This window comes from Hyla sarda, chromosome 11 (assembly GCF_029499605.1).
Source record: "Hyla sarda isolate aHylSar1 chromosome 11, aHylSar1.hap1, whole genome shotgun sequence".
Taxonomy (NCBI): Eukaryota; Metazoa; Chordata; class Amphibia; order Anura; family Hylidae; genus Hyla; species Hyla sarda.
Window position 1 is genome coordinate 22,510,387 of NC_079199.1, and position 19,933 is coordinate 22,530,319.

The 19,933-nt window shown below is 46.1% G+C and overlaps 1 protein-coding gene across 3 annotated transcripts in view; it reads right to left on the bottom strand.

Annotated features, from left to right (window-relative positions):
• Window positions 1-18,659, bottom strand: part of VPS39 (VPS39 subunit of HOPS complex) — a 44,926-nt gene extending 26,267 nt beyond the window's left edge. For all 3 annotated transcript variants that reach the window (XR_008848647.1, XM_056545149.1, XM_056545148.1), the window contains exons 1-8: window positions 18,432-18,659; window positions 11,944-12,009; window positions 10,909-10,973; window positions 9,681-9,723; window positions 9,447-9,541; window positions 5,372-5,470; window positions 3,838-3,930; window positions 1,307-1,490 (exon numbers count right to left, since the gene is read on the bottom strand). Coding sequence is in view for 2 of the 3 variants with exons in the window: in XM_056545149.1 (XP_056401124.1) it covers window positions 1,307-1,490; window positions 3,838-3,930; window positions 5,372-5,470; window positions 9,447-9,541; window positions 9,681-9,723; window positions 10,909-10,973; window positions 11,944-12,009; window positions 18,432-18,504 (718 nt within the window). In the remaining variant the exon portion in view is untranslated. The remainder of the gene's footprint in view (window positions 1-1,306; window positions 1,491-3,837; window positions 3,931-5,371; window positions 5,471-9,446; window positions 9,542-9,680; window positions 9,724-10,908; window positions 10,974-11,943; window positions 12,010-18,431) is intronic.
• Window positions 18,660-19,933: the final 1,274 nt, after the last annotated feature.

The window sequence follows — 19,933 nt, forward strand, 5'->3', positions numbered from 1 at the left end:
TGGTCACCAGAACAAAGTATTAAAATGGGGCAGGACTTGCCCACTGATGCAAAGAGAGTGTTGATCTTTAGGAAAAGAGATAACATCAGTTACAGGTATAAGTCATAATCGATATATGCAAAAAAAAAAAAAAAAAAAAAATAATAATATATATATATATATATATATATATATATATATATATATATATATATACACACATACATATATATATATATATATATATATATATATATATATATATATATATATATATATATATACATACACATACACGAATAATAAATGACTGAAGCCTGTCTGAGGGTGGGGGCTGGAGCGCGCTAAGGAGCTGGCCCCCATACAAGAGATCATGCCCCCATACAGGAGATCATGCCCCCATACAGGAGATTATGTCCCCCAGGGGATACATTTTTATTTTCCCTAGGTAACCCTTTAAAACTTCAGAGTAGTGACTGTCATTTTAGTGCCCTCATTGGTGTCGCTCTATGGTGCACAGCCATTTTCTATTCTCTCCATTTCAGGGGAAAGGACCAGAGCGGAGCTGTTTACCAGCAGTACAAACATAGATCCTTCCTTCATAGATATTTTCCTTAGTTGTCTGGTCAATTACAGCAAACCACTTCTTTCTGCTGTGTCACTGAACAGTGCTGGTGAAAGTGCGCAGGACTGAACAGGCTGCTGGATGATTTATACAATACACTACTATAGATGGCATGTTAAGGGGGAACTAATGTGCTGGCTTTGCAGGGTGCTCGGTGAGCAGAAAATAGCAGCAGCACAGTATGGAGGGGGTTACACTAAGAACTGAACTGCTGCTGATGACAAGCTAAGGAAGGAGGAGGCAGCACTGTGTACATACAGTTGTACTAACAGTGGTATTTATAAAAGAGACAGCTATTCAGAACATTATGGGTGGTTGGGCATGACAGGCATAAAGCCTTGATTTGCCTATTCAGGGACAATATGGATCCTCTTAACAAGGCTCAGCTTGCATTCACACAGTCCTAGCTGTCTCCTGCACATAGCACTAGCTAAGCCTTGGCCCACTTCCTGTGTTCGGCCTTGGTCACTCTGTTACTAGAGACGTACTGAGCCTAACAACAGGCAGCGAACAGCAGACTGCAGTTAAAAAAAAGGCACATGGTGGCAAAGATTAAGGGCCTTTTCTGAGGTAAGAAGTATTTTTTGGTAAATAATGTAATTTACAAATACTGTATGTTAGGAATCACAAAGGCTATCAAATGGAGAGAAGTTGTTAGGAATGACAATGACCATTTGATACCGGAAAGTACAACATGCTCACCCATTGCCATGGGGATATCAGTCCAGTTTAGGGCACATTTGGGAGTGCAGGTCCCCTCTTCATTCAAAACCACAGTCAGATCATCCTGTCCTACAGCCACTTTTCCATCAGCCAGCGGCACTGCGAGTGGTTCTAGTTGTTTGCCTGTGGGAAAGAGCTCCTTAATGGAACCTTTTCCATCCACCTGTAATGAGATGCCAAGATATCAGGGCAGAATACATCTCTTACAAGACTGAAGACCGTCCAAAGACATTGGGGGACATTTATCAAAGTTGTCTATTTCCCGCCTCAATATAGACCAACCTACAGAGGGTTAGTCCGGCCTATTGTGCACTTAATTTATGAAAAGTCGCACGGCTCTTGATAAATTCTGCGCAGAGACTTTGTGATCTATGGTTTAGGCTGTATTTACACCTGGTCTGACATTTCAACGTACTTTTGGCCAATGCGACTTTTCGGCCAGAAGTCGCTATTGATAAATTCAGCACCAATGCATTTTTCCGTCTAAAATAGACTAGAATGCATCAGTTCCTAAAAATCCTCTAAAGCGAATGTCGCAAAAAACTAGCACATATTTATACTGCGACTTTCTGTGCAAGAAATTTAGACGGGAAAAAACAGTCTAAATCCTTGGATAAATCTCCCCCATTGTGGTAAAATTACCAATAAGGGGCTTAACAAATTTGTTACGAATCTAGAAGCCAGCAAAAAAGTTAGGAGCCAGGATGAAGCACGCCATGCAATGTGACGCCATATGATTAGTCATTAGTCTCCCCTCATCTCCCTGTGTCACAGTCATTATTGTCCCCTCATCTCTCCGTGTCTCACAAGTCCTTAGTGTCCCCTCATCTCTCCCTGTGTCACAAGTCCTTAGTGTCCCCTCATCTCTCCCTTTGTCACAAGTCCTTAGTGTCCCCTCATCTCTCCCTGTGTCACAAGTCCTTAGTGTCCCCTCATCTCTCCCTTTGTCACAAGTCCTTAGTGTCCCCTCATCTCTCCCTGTGTCACAGTCCTTAGTGTCCCCTCATCTCTCCCTGTGTCACAAGTCCTTAGTGTCCCCTCATCTCTCCCTTTGTCACAAGTCCTTAGTGTCCCCTCATCTCTCCCTGTGTCAATAATTTTTTCTCCCTCATCTCTCCCTGTGTCACAGTCCTTAGTGTCCCCTCATCTCTCCGTGTGTCACAGTCCTTAGTGTCCCCTCATCTCTCCCTGTGTCAATAATTTTTTCTCCCTCATCTCTCCCTGTGTCACAGTCATTAGTGTCCCCTGATCTTCCTGTGTCAGTCATTAGTGTCCCCTCATCTCTCCCTGTGTCACAGTCCTTAGTGTTCCCTCATTTCTCCATGTGTCACAGTCCTTAGTGTCCCCTGATCTTCCTGTGTCAGTCATTGTGACACAGGAAGATCAGGGGACACTAATGACTGACACAGGAAGATCAGGGGACAATACTGACTGACACAGAGATGAGAGGGACACTAGTCATTATTGTCCCCTGATCTTCCTGTGTCAGTCATTAGTGTCCCCTCATCTCTCCCTGGATGACAGTCAGTGACTCCTCATGTCCCCCAGTGTGTGTCACAGTCATTACTGTCCCCTCGCCTCTTCCCCTCGTGTGTCAGTCATTAGTGTTTTATCATCATTTAAAATAAACTATTTTACTTACCTCTGCCTTCGTTCCTGTGCTGATCCCCCGTTCTGCTTGCAGTCGCACTCTGGTGCTCAGCAATGGATGTATTCAGTCGGCTCCGGAGTTATGCGAGCAGAGGATGTAAAGAGACTGCCGCAGCCAATCAGCAAGCTCAGCAGTCAAGCTCCGTATTCTGAGTACGGAACATAACCGCTGATTGACTGTGGCGGTCACCTGACGTCCGCTACTCATGTAACAATGGCGCGCCAACCAAAGAAATCCACTGCTGAGCACTAGAGTGCTGACTGTAGGCAGAACGGTGGGATCAGCAGAAGTAAAACAGTTTTTCATTTTTCTATTTTTATTTATTTATTTTTTTAATTAACAAACCTCTGCTTGAGAGGACTTATAATGACCTATGCAGACTTGTGGAAAAAATGAACCTTATCAGCCGGCGCTGCTCAGAACTCCAGAAGCATCAAGATGGAAGCCAAGATAGGGTTAAATTGCTAGGAAGCACTATGCTTATTTAAATAACCAATAGACGCGTTTCTGAGGGTCAATCCTCCTTCCTCAGACTGGCAGTCAGATGCAAATTAAACCACTTTAATAAAAAAATGAAACTATATTAGAGATATGTTGTAGTACAGAAGTACTACAACATATAAAAAAAAATCTGTGAAAATAACTTAGAAAGAATGCCAAAAAATTCACCAAAACCAGAAGAAAAAAGGGCATTCCGCCTGCATAATTGCAAATGATTTATCAGTTTTTACTGCTAAACAAGGCAAGGAAACACCATAGTAGTGCCTGCTACATCACATGACTAATGTAACTGCTTTCAGGTATTAGTAAATCTGGACAATAAGAGAAAGGTTACTTTAGAGAGAACATAGAATCTTACCCGGATCAGGTAATAGTCTCTTTTGAATCCCACACATATAGAGTTTTCACACCATGCCATAGATTTGGGGACATCAGGAACACTAAAGTCACCCTGCAAATAATGGAATAGGTGTTAGAAAAATACCTAAAATAAATCAGCACATGGTCACACGGGGGATAGATATATCTGTTAGGGAACATTTAGGAGACTTAAAAGGGGTACTCCAGTGGAAATTATTATTATTTTTTTTTTAAATCAACTGGTGCCAGAAAGTTGAACAGATTTGTAAATTACTTCTATAAAAAAAAAAAACTTAATCCTTCCAGTACTTATTAGCTGCTGAATACTACAGAGGAAATTATTGTCTTTTTGGAACACAGAGCTCTTTGCTGAATCATGAGCACAGTGCTCTCTGCTGACATCTCTGTCCATTTTAGGAACTGGCCAGAGCAGCATATGTTTGCTATGGGGATTTTCTCCTACCCTGGACAGTTCCTAAAATGGAGAGCACTGTGGTCATGATGTCAGCAGAGAGCACTGTGTTCCAAAAAGAAAATAATTTCCTCTGTAGTTTTCAGTAACTAATAAGTAAGTACTGGAAAGATTAAGATTTTTTAAAGTAATTTACAAATCTGTTTAACTTTCAGAAATCAGTTTTTTTTTTTTTAAGTTTTCCACCGGAGTACCCCTTTAAGATGACAAGCCTACGTATCCTTGCTGAGACAGGCACGGGCTCCATTTATGTCAATGGCCTGAGAGTAGTCGCATAGTGAACATATAACAGTTGTGTTTTGGACTTCTCCCACACTTCCCAGCCAAGCCAAAACTTTAATACAGCGTTTCCCAACCAGAGTGCCTCCAGCTGTTGCAAAACTACAACTCCCAAATGTAGTCACTAGCCAACTAGTTTCAGGGTATTGAAATGTATGGGGCCCGTGCCTGTCTGAGCACGGATACATAGGAATGTAGTTTTTACAGTTTTACGACAAATCTGGGCCTCGGAGGTACAAATCGTGCAGTGAACGAGCCCTGACATGTAGGGATAACTGTATAGTTGCCGATAGGTATTAATTTGAAGTCACTGGGTAGCAACGTAATCAGCTTGCAGATTTTCTGCTGCGGAAATGTAGGTGTAAACATACCCTTAACATGATCATGTATATTTTTAATAAACAGGTAGGAGGTGAATAAAATGTCTGGCTGGACGTTCCGGCTGGACGTCCCGTCCGAAGCAGGCGCTGACTAATCAGTCGGCAATAAGACTGCACAGAAAGGAAACAGCAATGCATTTCCGAGCATTCTGACGAGATTCTGACATGTCAATTCTTTCTACAGAGGCCGGAATTTGAATTTCCACAGGAGTTGTTTCCGGCCCAGAAATTCTGCAGTGTGCACGGTGCAGCAGAATCCCATTGAAAATAATAGAACTCTGCTGCAACAGAATTTCCAAGTGGAATTTTTCTGCCGGATCCCACTTGAAAATTCCACCGTGTGAACGAAGCCTAAAAAGCATAAAGACAAAAGCAGATTCGGGGCTCATTGCTTCAATCACCTGAAGCTCATGAAATGAGCGATCCTTCCAATAGTACAGCTGCAGTTTTCTTCGAACAGCCACGCACATCTTTAGCATTTCTTCACCCGTCTTAGCATGCTGGAAAATAAAAAGAAAAAGTGCGAAGAATAAATTTGCAACGAGTAAGGAAATAACATAACACCAGTCGATACATTTTTTTTTTATATAATATTATAGATATATATCTATATCTTTCTGTTAGTACAGTGTTTTCCAGCCAGGGTACCTCCAGCTGTTGCCAAACTACAACTCCCAGCATGCCCGGACAGCCTTCGGCTGTCCGGGCATGCTGGGAGTTGTAGTTTAGCAACAGTTGGAGGTACCCTGGCTGGAAAACACTGTTACAGCATATATTATGCTTTTTTAAATCCTATGAGAGTCACGAATTCCATTTTTACATATAAGACCATGAAGTGATATTAAAGGGGTTGTCCAGGAAAAATTTATACTGTTGACCTCCAGCCAACGGCTGTCCGGGCATGCTGGGAGTTGTAGTTTGGCAACAGCTGGAGGTACCCTGGCTGGAAAACACTGTACTAACAGAAAGTACTAGAGATGAGCGAACTTACAGTAAATTAGATTCGTCACGAACTTCTCGGCTCAGCAGTTGATATCTTTTCCTGCGTAAATTAGTTCAGCCTTCAGGTGCTCCGGTGAGCTGAAAAAGGTGGATACAGTCCTAGGAAAGAGTCTCCTAGGACTGTATCCACCTTTTCCAGCCCACAGGAGCACCTGAAAGCTGAACTAATTTATGCAGGAAAAGTCATCAACTGCCGAGCCGAGAAGTTCGTGACGTATTGAATTTACTGTAAGTTCGCTCATCTCTAGAAAGTACCATAGAGAATCATATCAATGTGCGCATTGCTGAGCAGAATGGCCTCTTTATACACAAACATCGCCCTACAATTATATGAAGTTCCGAAGCATAAAAGCAGAGGTCCACTTTAAGAACTAAAGCGTTTTGAAGTGTGCCCCGCCCCCAATGCATATAGTAACTACTATTATCTGCATTCTTATCCTAACCGCACTTTATCAGAAGACACAGAGTGACTCAGGTATAAAAAGTCCATTGTATACTGGTTAAAAGTTTTTTTTTTCTTTTTTTTAACCCTTAAAAACCTTTATTTAAGGATTTTTCCTTTCTTCAGCCTTTGAGCCCATAAGTTGTAATATTGTGGAATTTGCTTCTATTACCTCCATGCGCCGCTTCGTCCTGTTTTCATGCACAGGACCCACACTCAGAAGTGCTGTAGTGTAGAGCCCTGTGCGATCACCGCCCGCTCCTGCAACGTGTGTCCAACACAGCACCCGCAAACATCCTCGGCCATTCAGGAGCCTGGGAAGGCTGTGTGTGACACCTTTGATTTAGGCCTCATTACAGGGTCTGTCAGCTATAAGCAGAGTTGCCATTCAGGAGCCTGGGAAGGCTGTGTGTGATACCCTTGATTTAGGCATCATTCCAGGGTCTGACTGTCAGCTATAAGCAGATTTGCCATTCAGGAGCCTTGGGAAGGCTGTGTGTGACACCCTTGACTTAGGCGTCATTCCAGGGTCCGACTGTCAGCTATAAGCAGATTTGCCATTCAGGAGCCTGGGAAGGCTGTGTGTGACACCCTTGACTTAGGCGTCATTCCAGGGTCTGACTGTTAGCTATAAGCAGATTTGCCATTCAGAAGCCTGGATAAGCTGGGAGGGACAGCTCCTGAATGGCAAATCTGCACTCTCAGGTACTATAGAAGTGTCACTGCAGTCAGTATATGGTGCGGTATGGTGGGCAGTTGTGTGTAAAACTACAATAGTATTATAGGGGGCTTGGTAGAAAAAGTGGGTGTCTGTTTTTGAAAATAAAGTGTAAAGACCTCAAAATCAATAAAACGTATGTTTGTTGCATTAAACAGAACACTAACCAGATCATTTGTCATTATTTATACAACTAGAGTAAATATTGGAATCAATTACAGATGACTGTAATCACTGAACTATTATTTAGATTGTCTCTTAAGTACTTTGTTATGATGCCTCAGGGACATAATATAATTAAAAGGGGTACTCCGGTGGAATTTTTTTTTTTTTTTTTTTTTTATATCAACTGGTGCCAGAAAGTTAAACAGATTTGTAAATTAAGAAAAAATAGGAAAAAGGCCAGCAAGTGGAAGCATAAAAAAACTTGACTTTATTTAGGAATCCTCCATAAAAAACCTTCAGGTGGCAGACAAACATGGACATGTAAAAAAAATACAAAAATAGCACATGTAGAAAGGGTCCCAAGCAGTAGCTGACGCGTTTCCGATCGATCAATAAAAATAAATAGCACATGTAGAAAGGGTTCCAAGCAGTAGCTGACGCGTTTCCGATCGATAGATCGGAAACGCGTCAGCTACTGCTTGGGACCCTTTCTACATGTGCTATTTTTGTATTTTTTTACATGTCCATGTTTGTCTGCCACCTGAAGGTTTTTTTTATGGAGGATTCCTAAATAAAGTCAAGTTTTTTATGCTTCCACTTGCTGGCCTTTTTCCTATTTTTTTTCTTGATGTCTGGAGGTAGCCGAGCAAGTCCCAGGTGAGCTGAGATTTTTTTCTATTTTTAAATTTGCTAATTACTTCTATTAAAAAATCTTAATCCTTCCAGTACTTATTAGCAGCTGAATACTACACATGAAATTAATTTTATTTTTGGAACACACAGCGCACCGTGCTCTCTGCTGACATCTCTGTCCATTTTAGGAACTGTCCAGGGTGTCAGCAGAGAGCACTGTGGTCAGACAGAAAGGAAATCCAAAAAGAAAAATAACTTTCTCTGTAGTATACAGCAGCTGATAAGTACTGGAAGGATTAAGATTTTTTTTAATATAAGTAATTTACAAATCTGTTTAACTTTCTGGCACCAGTTGATTTAAAATAAAATTGTTTTCCACCGGAGTACCCCTTTTGATCAGCATCCCACCGAAAACAGGATGCTGAAGTAGTATACTGATAATGACAGCCGCAATCTCCACTCACTTCTATGGCCGAACACTTGGGGACTCCTTTCCCGAATGTATGATCTTTTTTTAAAAGCGCAACATCTCCCATTATGAGTCTGCGGATGCATCCTAAACGGAGTCACTAGGTGTTCAGCCATAGAAGTGAATGGTATCCGCTGCTCCCGGTAACAGCATGCGTTGGCGTTTTCGGAGGGATGCCGACAGATATGTTTAACGGGGGCAGGGACGTAGTGTGATCTTACCCTTATTGTAAATTCTACCCCTCCCCCCCCCTCTTGTTTTTTTGTTCCTTGATCACCACTCTGACCCACCCACCCAGTCCAGGCCTATTCGTTTGTCAGGAAACTGCAAGGGGGTCTTTTCTGCCAGTCTTCCAGTCCTCTGACTGGGGGCACATGGTGAATGACCTGTGTTATCTGTTTGCACTGCTGATGCAACGTGTCTGTAGGGTGGCATGCCCAGAGCTGCTCTGTCACTAGGTCAGTGTTTCCCAACCAGGGTGCCTCCAGCTGTTGCAAAACTACAACTCCCAGCATGAATTCAACGAGGAAAATTCTGTAGCAAGTATTGAAATCTGAAGACCGGATGAGCATCGGAACAGCAGCAACAATTAGATAAATTTAAAGGGGTACTCCACCCCTAGATATCTTATCCCCTATCCAAAGAATAGGGGATAAGATGTCTGATCGTGGGGGGCCTGCCGCAATCTCGGCTGCGGCACCCCCAGACATCCGGTGCACGGAGAGAACTCCGGTCCATGCCAGATGACTAGCGATGCAGGGCGGATGCTCGTGACTTCATAGTCACGCCCTGCTCGTGATGTCCCGGCCACGCCCCCTCAGTGCAAGTCTATGGGAGGGGGCGTGACTGCGTCACGCCCCCTCCCATAGACTTGCAATGAGGGGGCGTTGCTGTGACATCACGAGCGGGGCGTCGCTGTGAGGACAGATGCAGTAGGGAGATTGCGGGGGACCCCCTTGATTAGACATCTTATCCCCCATCCTTTGGATAGGGGATAAGATGCCTAGGGGCGGAGTACCCCTTTAACAAAAAGGAAAGTCATCTCACCTGCAGATCACAAGACAGTAAAGAGGCTCCTTTCGCCTTTGAAAGGGTGGTCATAAGCTGGAAGGTGAACAAGTCATGGACACATACATTGTTATCTATGTAAGGAAGGGAAAGAAAAAAAAAATTTAAAAAAAAAAAGTTTAAAAAAACAAAAACAAAAAAAAAAAAGGAGGACATTTCAGTATTAGTCAGCAGAACGTGAACATGACCAATGTATTTCATAACACAGCTCACCGAGCAAACTGACCAGGATCTTGAACTGAGGAACAACATGAATCTGGGGAGAAAAAAATTTAAATATAAAGTTAACCGAGTTGTAAGGGGGAAAATTATCATTGTATTTAGACTTTCACAAGAGTAACCAAACAACTGTGTAAAGAGGCACTGTCATAAAAAAAACTTTTTATATTTTGTAGTACAACTGATAAGATGGCTTTTTTCAACATACATTAAACAAAAATGTCAATTTTACTAAAAAATTTTTAAATGAAAACAGCCACCACTAGGGGTCATCTGTCTTTATGCAGACAGACTACTCTGTATTTTGCAGCATACTGGATACCGGCCGTAAAGTGTGTTGGTATCCAGTATAGGAGATCACCATTTCACCACTACAGCCCCCAGCTGTTCCTAAACTACAACTTCCATGATGGGTGTTGGAGTTTTGCAACAGCTGGGGGTACAATCTTTGTAAAACTCTGTTAGAGCTGTGTATTCTCCAGCTATGTAGCATCCAGCTCTTGCAAAACTACACACAAAGGAAGTGTGGGCATTCTGGGAGTTGTAGTTTTGCAACAGCTAAAGGCAACACAGTGATTTACAAACACTGAAGCTCCAGCTGTTGCAATTAAAAACTATAACTCCCAGCATGTTTGAACAGCCAAAGCTTTCTCTGACTCCTGAATGACAAAGAAGCTGATCAGACATTCAGGAGTCTGTGAAAGCTGAATGACACATATTGTGACAGCTATGTTGATTAGCATCCAGCTTTACTTGGAACAGATAGACAATGTATGCATAAAAACTACTGTGCAATGATTTGCAGACTGCCAGGCTGCTCCCAGACTCAGAGCAGATGAGTCATCCACAGTGAGGGAGAGAGATGGACACGCCCCCTCCACAAGACAAGAAGACAGAGCAAGTGAGCAACATATAAATGCTATTTGTTAGGAATATATAGGTCCTAGACACATACAAATTATATGATCAAGATTAGGTACTGAGTAACATATCACTTTTATATGATATATATATATATATATTTATTTTTATTTGGCACTATGAAAGGTACACTTTAGATCCAATGATAAATTCCCCCCTAAAAAGCTTTATTCTGTCCTAGGGATAAGTGAAAAGTTTTTATTGGTTGGGTCTGAACTTTCACTAGTGCGAGCACGCTTCTTTTAACAACAGTATCAAAGGTTTTCTGGGGGAAAAAAACTGTGCCCATTTAACCTCTTACCTGCTGAATTTTCTTAGCAAAGTTCTTATTGGATTTCTCTAGTATTACTTCAAACTTGTTACAACCTAAAATAAAATAAAAAATGTATAATTTATATATGAAAGTTGCAATGAATCGGTCATTTAGGCCGGGTTCATACTGAGGAATTTCCAGGCGTAATCCTGTTTAGAAATTACGCCCAGAAATGTTGATGCTGCAGAAACCTATTGTTGTCAAGGGGATTCTACTGCACACTATGGAATTATCCATAGCTGAAAGAATGAGCTCGGACATTTTTTGGGCGGAATCTGCATGGAATACAAGTGTCCACGTAGTCCTAGCGCCGAATGATTCATTTGGTGCCGGAATCGCTGTAATAAATATTTTGGCTGGAGATTCCTCAATCTGAACCTAGCCTTAGGGTGCACCAGTAGTCTTCCAGCTGTTGTAAAACTACAACTCCCAGCATGCCCGGACAGCCGTTGGCTGGAGGTCAACAGTATAAGTGTCTATGCAATCTTTGGGAGGCGATTTTGAGGGCAGCCATATATACGGGAATGTATTCTGCCAAAAAAAAACAAAAACAATGAACATGTTCATTCTACTGGCGGAGAAATTTGTGCGCCGGAGTTTTCCGCTGTAGTGTGCGCTGTGCAGCCAAATCCCATTGACGGCAATTGGATTCTGCTGCACCGGAATTTTTATGCGGAATTTCAAAGCGAAATTCTGCTGGGAAATTCCATAGTGTACGGCCCTTATGGGGTCTATTCACACTGAGGAAATTGAGCAAGGAGCCTTCCCCGTTCCAAATGATCAGGAATCGGCGCCAACGTCAATGGCGAATGGTTCTATTGACAAACGGCACTTCTCAATCTCCTGCTGGAATTCAATTCCTCATTGGAAGTTTCCGAGGTGTGAACAGAGCCACGGAATTCCCATTGACACCAATGGAAGGCTGCTGCAAGCGGAATCCGTGTGCAATCTTTGTAGTGTGAACAAGGCTTTAGAACGTTTCCGTAAATCGTGAACAATGAATAGACGCTATGGACAACTCACCTTGCTCTTTTTTGACTCTGTACAGTAGTAAATGCCCCTGTTTGGTGCCGACAAGGAGCCAGTCCTCTGAAAAAGAAAGAAGAGCGTTGTTACCGTTCATTCAGCCCAAAGAATTGAAAAAACAGAGCTGATTTCTTACAAAAACAGCGCCACACCTGTTCTCGGGTTGTGTGTGGTATTACAACTTGACTCTGTGCACTTGAACTGAGCTGCAATACCACACACAACCTAAAGGAAAGGGGTGGTGCTGTTTTTAGAAGAAATCCGCTGTTTCCCTGATCCTGGATAACCCCTTTATTAGCAGTCAAATATTTAGGGATAATTCCTCCTTGACGTAGGCTCTAACATTATAGAAGGGATCTCCGACTTGTGGCTCTACAAACTACAAGTCTCAGCATGACCATGACATTATTCTATAGAATCTTAAGCGGAAACAATGAGCGGGTTATGTTAGGAAATACATTTTGGAGAGTTTTCAGAGTTGAAAGCTGGGCAGGGCAAAAAATATATATAAAATATAATTTTAATTAAAAAAAATAATTATATATATACACTGTATATATTAGAGATGAGCGAACTTACAGTAAATTCGATTCGTCACGAACTTCTCGGCTCGGCAGTTGATGACTTTATCCTGCATAAATTAGTTCAGCCTTCAGGTGCTCCGGTGGCTGGAAAAGGTGGATACAGTCCTAGGAAAGAGTCTCCAGCCACCGGAGCACCTGAAAGCTGAACTAATTTATGCAGGATAAGGCATCAACTGCCGAGCCAAGAAGTTCGTGACGAATCGAATTTACTGTAAGTTCGCTCATCTCTAATAAATATATATATATATATATGGCCAATATTTATCCACTTACAGCCCATCACTCCATAGTACACGCTGCAGGTGCCCCGATCACGACCATGTACATTGCATCACTTGTTCTTGCACACATGACCACAAAAGGCAGTGATTGGCTGCAGCTTCTTGTGCACAGTATATAGTGACATCATCAGGACACTTCCAGCAGGGGCTATGGAGCAGTGAAAGGAAGAAGTATGGCTCTTTTGTTATCACCCTTTTATTCCCTGCTCTGGTGATTATTAAATGGGCACTGTCACTTGCTTTAGAGACACGTCAAAAGTTTTGATCAGTTGGGGTCTGAGTTTTCACACCCCCACCAATCACTAGAAAGACAGTTAAAGCACATGCTAAGCGCGTTCTCTCCTGTCTCTGCGCCACCTAAGCGAGACAAACGTACATTGTAAGTCTATGGGATAGTCTCAGTTTGGGTGGCCGCTCAAACCCTGAACTATCAAAACATTTGACATATCTTTAAAGGTGTAAGCGTCCAACCTGTGGCCCTCCAGCTGTTGCAAAACTATAACTCCCAGCATGCCCGGACAGCCAATGATACTGTATATAACGAGTGTGATTCCCATACGTATGTAACAAGGATGGTTCCCAAAACGTACGTAACAATTTTGGTTCCCATAACGTACGTAGGTACTGTATATAACTAGCGTGGTTCCCATAACAAGCGTGGTTCCCATAACGTCCATAACGAGCGTGGTTCCCACAACGTCCGTAACGAGCGTGGTTCCCGTAACGAGCGTGGTTCCCACAACGTCCGTAACGAGCGTGGTTCCCGTAACAAGCGTGGTTCCCACAACGTCCGTAACAAGCGTGGTTCCCACAACGTCCGTAACAAGCGTGGTTCCCACAACGTCCGTAACAAGCGTGGTTCCCACAACGTCCGTAACAAGCGTGGTTCCCACAACGTCCGTAACAAGCGTGGTTCCCACAACGTCCGTAACAAGCGTGGTTCCCACAACGTCCGTAACAAGCGTGGTTCCCACAACGTCCGTAACAAGCGTGGTTCCCACAACGTCCGTAACAAGCGTGGTTCCCACAACGTCCGTAACAAGCGTGGTTCCCACAACGTCCGTAACAAGCGTGGTTCCCACAACGTCCGTAACAAGCGTGGTTCCCACAACGTCCGTAACAAGCGTGGTTCCCACAACGTCCGTAACAAGCGTGGTTCCCACAACGTCCGTAACAAGCGTGGTTCCCACAACGTCCGTAACAAGCGTGGTTCCCACAACGTCCGTAACAAGCGTGGTTCCCACAACGTCCGTAACAAGCGTGGTTCCCACAACGTCCGTAACAAGCGTGGTTCCCACAACGTCCGTAACAAGCGTGGTTCCCACAACGTCCGTAACAAGCGTGGTTCCCACAACGTCCGTAACAAGCGTGGTTCCCACAACGTCCGTAACAAGCGTGGTTCCCACAACGTCCGTAACAAGCGTGGTTCCCACAACGTCCGTAACAAGCGTGGTTCCCACAACGTCCGTAACAAGCGTGGTTCCCACAACGTCCGTAACAAGCGTGGTTCCCACAACGTCCGTAACAAGCGTGGTTCCCACAACGTCCGTAACAAGCGTGGTTCCCACAACGTCCGTAACAAGCGTGGTTCCCACAACGTCCGTAACAAGCGTGGTTCCCACAACGTCCGTAACAAGCGTGGTTCCCATAACGTCCGTAACAAGCGTGGTTCCCATAACGTCCGTAACAAGCGTGGTTCCCATAACGTCCGTAACAATTGTGGTTCCAATAACGTACGTAGTTCCCATAATGTACTTAACGAGCGTGGTTCCCATAATGTACGTTACAATTGTGGTTCCCATAACGTCCATAACAAGCGTGGTTCCTATAATGTACGTAACGTACGTAGTTCCCAAAACGTCCATAACAAGCGTGGTTCCCATAACGAGCGTGGTTCCTATAACGTACATAACGAGCGTGGTTCCTATAACGTACATAACGAGCGTGGTTCCCATAACAAGCGTGGCTCCCATAACAAGCGTGGCTCCCATAACAAGCGTGGCTCCCATAACAAGCGTGGCTCCCATAACAAGCGTGGCTCCCATAACAAGCGTGGTTCCCATAACAAGCGTGGTTCCCATAACGTACATAAGCGTGGTTCCTATAACGTACGTAACAAACAAATCTTAATCCTTCCAATAATTCTCAGCTGCTGAAGTTGAGTTGTTCTTTTCTGTCTGGCAACAGTGCTCTCTGCTGACATCTCTGCTTGTCTCGGGAACTGCACAGAGTAGAAGAGGTTTGCTATGGGGATTTGCTTCTACTCTGGACAGTTTCCGAGACAGGTGTCATCAGAGAGCACTTAGATAGAAAAGAACAACTCAACTTCAGCAGCTCATAAGTACTGAAAGGATTAAGCTTTTTAAATAGAAGTAATTTACAAATCTGTTTAAACTTTCTGGAGCCAGTTGATATATGTATGTGTATATGTATATAAAGTTTTTTTTCCTACATTTCCCTACACATGTCCATGTGACCAAAAAAAAAAAAGCCATAGGGCCAGTTGACTTCCCAGCTGGGAAATCCCTGCCCGACCATGTGACAACTGACCAGTGCATGTGACCGGCCTTATGACACATATATGAGCCAAATATCTACAACCCAGATATAAGCGAGTCATAAAACACGCTGCCATATGTACAGGGTGACATTTTATCATGACAGGTCAAATTATTTATTATACCAAATAGAGATGAGCGAACTTACAGTAAATACGATTCGTCACGAACTTCTCGGCTCGGCAGTTGATTGCTTTATCCTGCATAAATTAGTTCAGCTTTCAGGTGCTCCGGTGGGCTGGAAAAGGTGGATACAGTCCTAGGAGAGAGTCTCCTGCCACCGGAGCACCTGAAAGCTGAACTAATTTATGCAGGATAAGTCATCAACTGCCGAGCCGAGAAGTTCGTGACGAATCGAATTTACTGTAAGTTCGCTCATCTCTAATATATATATATATATATATATATGAATAAATGTGTCATCTGTATAAGAGCTAAGAAAAAAATGCCGTATAGTCACGAGTCCAATGCTGGCGAGTGTGGAGGAGGAGGAAGAGCGCTGGGATTATAATAGTTGGATCGGTCGTTGCTATATATGTGATGAGTATCTGATCCCAACTCCTGGGACCCCGAATGATCATGAATATGGGGTTCTGTGTCCCCAGAAGAGAATGGAGCACTGGTTACTGGCACTACATTATCTCTCTATGGCAGTGTTTTCCCAACCAGGGTTCCTCCAGCTGTTGCAAAACTACAACTCCCAGCATGCCCAGACAGCCTTCGGCTGTCTGGGCATGCTGGGAGTTGTAGTTTTGCAACAGCTGGAGGCACCCTGGTTGGGAAAACACCTCTCTATGGTGGTGTACAGCATTTGTGCATGCTTGGTGGCTTCTCCAATTCACACGAGGACCCCCTGTCCCCACGAGGACCCCCATAGGGCAGAATGTTTTCATGATAGATAAATCCACGGGTCATGATAGTCAACAGGACAGATGATTGCATCAGTGGGGGCCACAGGGTGGGGACCCTAGGTCAAGGGAGCACCCAGTGGGGGAGATTTATTAAAACCCATGAACGTGCACAAGTGGTGGAGTCGCCCATAGCGACCAATCAGATCAATTTCAAAGGCCTCTTTAAAAATTAAACAAACAAACAATCTGATTGGTTGCTATGGGCAACTGAGGAACTTTTCCTCTGCACAGGTTTTGATAAATCTTCCTCTGTTCTCTCCTTCTCCATCCTTTGGGTATTAGCCAGAGATCCATTTAACCCCTTAATAGAAAACTGAGGGTGACTATAAAGGAGATCAGCACCTCCCCCAGTGAATAGCAGATCTCAGCAACCGGGGTCACTGGTGGCTGCAGCGACTCCAAAGTAAACAGACTGTACCCAGCCTAATACTCACCCTCCCTGCTCCAGCGCTTACCCCAAGTACTCCCCCCACTGCCTCTGCCCCAGCACTCGCCCCCTCTGCCCAACACCCCCCCCCCCCACACACACACACGCATACCCAGTAATCACCTTTCTCCGACTGCCAAAAACCCACCCCTGTACCCAGCATTCACCATCCCCCATCTGCCCAGGATTTATCTCTGCACCCAGTACTTGCTGCCACCCCCTACCCATCACTCCTCTTCCCTGCCCGTCCATTACCAACCCTTGCCCCAGCACTCACCCCCCTGTGCCAAGTTTCTACCCATCCTCTGCCAAGTACTCACCCCCTGTGCCCAATACTCTCTACCCCCTCCTCCTGCCAAGCACTCACCCTCCCTGCTCCAACACTTACCCCAAGTACTCCCCCCACTGCTCCTGCCCCTTCTCTAGCACTCAGCCCCCTGGCCCAGCACTCACCCCAACAAACACACACACCTCTACCCCTGCCACTCACCCCCCCTGCCCCAGCACTTACCCCCCTCTACCCAGCACATCCCCCACTGCTCCTAGCACTCACCCCCCTGCCCCAGCACTCACCCCAGGCTGCCAGGCACTCACCCCCCCCTGCCCCAGCACTCACCCCAGGCTGCCAGGCACTCACCCCCCCCTGCCCCAGCACTCACCCCCCCCTGCCCCAGCACTCACCCCAGGCTGCCAGGCACTCACCCCCCCCTGCCCCAGCACTCACCCCGGGCTGCCAGGCACTCACCCCCCTGCCCCAGCACTTACCCCGGGCTGCCAGGCACTCACCCCCCTGCCCCAGCACTTACCCCAGGCTGCCAGGCACTCACCCCCCTGCCCCAGCACTCACCCCAGGCTGCCAGGCACTCACCCCCTTGCCCCAGCACTTACCCCAGGCTGCCAGGCACTCACCCCCCTGCCCCAGCACTTACCCCAGGCTGCCAGGCACTCACCCCCCTGCCCGGCACTCACCCCCCTGCCCCAGCACTTACCCCAGGCTGCCAGGCACTCACCCCCCTGCCCGGCACTCACCCCCCTGCCCCAGCACTTACCCCAGGCTGCCCGGCACTCACCCCCCTGCCCCAGCACTTACCCCAGTCTGCCAGGCACTCACCCCCCTGCCCCAGCACTTACCCCAGGCTGCCAGGCACTCACCCCCCTGCCCCAGCACTTACCCCAGGCTGCCAGGCACTCACCCCCCTGCCCGGCACTCAACCCCCTGCCCCAGCACTTACCCCAGGCTGCCCGGCACTCACCCCCCTGCCCCAGCACTTACCCCAGGCTGCCAGGCACTCACCCCCCTGCCCCAGCACTTACCCCAGGCTGCCAGGCACTCACCCCCCTGCCCCAGCACTTACCCCAGGCTGCCCGGCACTCACCCCCCTGCCCCAGCACTTACCCCAGGCTGCCAGGCACCACCCCCCTGCCCCAGCACTTACCCCAGGCTGCCAGGCACTCACCCCCCTGCCCCAGCACTTACCCCAGGCTGCCAGGCACTCACCCCCCTGCCCCAGCACTTACCCCAGGCTGCCAGGCACTCACCCCCCCTGCCCCAGCACTTACCCCAGGCTGCCAGGCACTCACCCCCCTGCCCCAGCACTCACCTCAGGCTGCCAGGCACTCACCCCCCTGCCCCAGCACTTACCCCAGGCTGCCAGGCACTCACCCCCCTGCCCCAGCACTCACCTCAGGCTGCCAGGCACTCACCCCCCTGCCCCAGCACTTACCCCAGGCTGCCAGGCACTCTATCTGCAGCGGCAGCTTCTCCAGGATCAGCACCTGCTCAAAGGCGTCATGCATGACTGCAGCGGCCTAGCGACCCGCCAGATGGCGCCCTCGCCTGGACTGCCAGCCCGGGCGGCTGTGTATGACTGGAGGGCGAAGAAACGTTACCGCGACCGGCGAGGAAGGCCTTCCCCGGTACAGAGGAAACGGCGGCTGCTTCCGGGTGTCAGGCCACGCCCAAGTGCTGGCAGCCACGCCTATAGGGAGGCCGCTCAGCCCCTTCACCAGCCGTACAAAGCCCAATGGGAGGAGCCGTCACCGGCCAAAGAAGTGTTGTGTGCGGCACCTGAGAGACGGGCTGGGGGGAGATCCCATAATAGTCATTGTGGTGTCCACCACGGATCTCTAGCTATTGCAAAACTACAACTCCCAGCATGCCCTGACAGCCGTGATATTGACTCTAAAAAACTACAACTCCCAGCTTGCCCTGACAGCCGTGATATTGATACTGAAAAACTACAACTCCCAGCATGCCCTGACAGCCGTGATATTGATCCTGTGGCTCTTAATCTGTTGCAAAAACTACAACTCCCAGCATGCTCCAACAGCCTTGATCTACAACCTGCAGCACTCCAGCTGTTACAAAACTGCAATGTCCTGACAGGCTTCAGCTGGAAAGGTATGATGAGAGTTGTAGTCGCTCATTACATACAGTATCACAAACATCCTCAGTACATATAATATCAGAATTATGCTCCTTACATAAGGTATCAGAACCATGTTTATTACGTACAGTATCAGAACCACACTCCCTTGTACTCATAACTCACCCTATTCTCTGCCCAGCACTTCCCCCTCCCCCTACCCAGTCCTCACTCCTCGCCCTTCCCAGTACTCCCCTCTGCCAAGCACTCTCACCCCACTCTGCCCAGCATTCCCCCTTCCTCTGCCCAGTATTGCCCCATGTTCAGCCCCTGTCATTACATGTAGTATCACAACAACACTTGTTACATACAGTATCAGAAACACGCTCATTATATACAGTATCAGTACCCTGTTCATTATCAGAACCATGCTTCTTACATACAGTATCAGAACCACTCCTTACCAACAGTATTAGAACTACACTCATGTATGGTATCAGAACCATGCTTCTTACGTACAGTATCAGAACCACTCCTTACCAACAGTATTAGAACTACACTCATGTATGGTATCAGAACCATGCTTCTTACGTACAGTATCAGAACCACTCCTTACCAACAGTATTAGAACTACACTCACGTATGGTATCAGAACCATGCTTCTTACATACAGTATCAGAACCACTCCTTACCAACAGTATTAGAACTACACTCATGTATGGTATCAGAACCATGCTTCTTACATACAGTATCAGAACCACTCCTTACCAACAGTATTAGAACTACACTCACGTATGGTATCAGAACCACTCCTTACCAACAGTATTAGAACTACACTCACGTATGGTATCAGAACCATG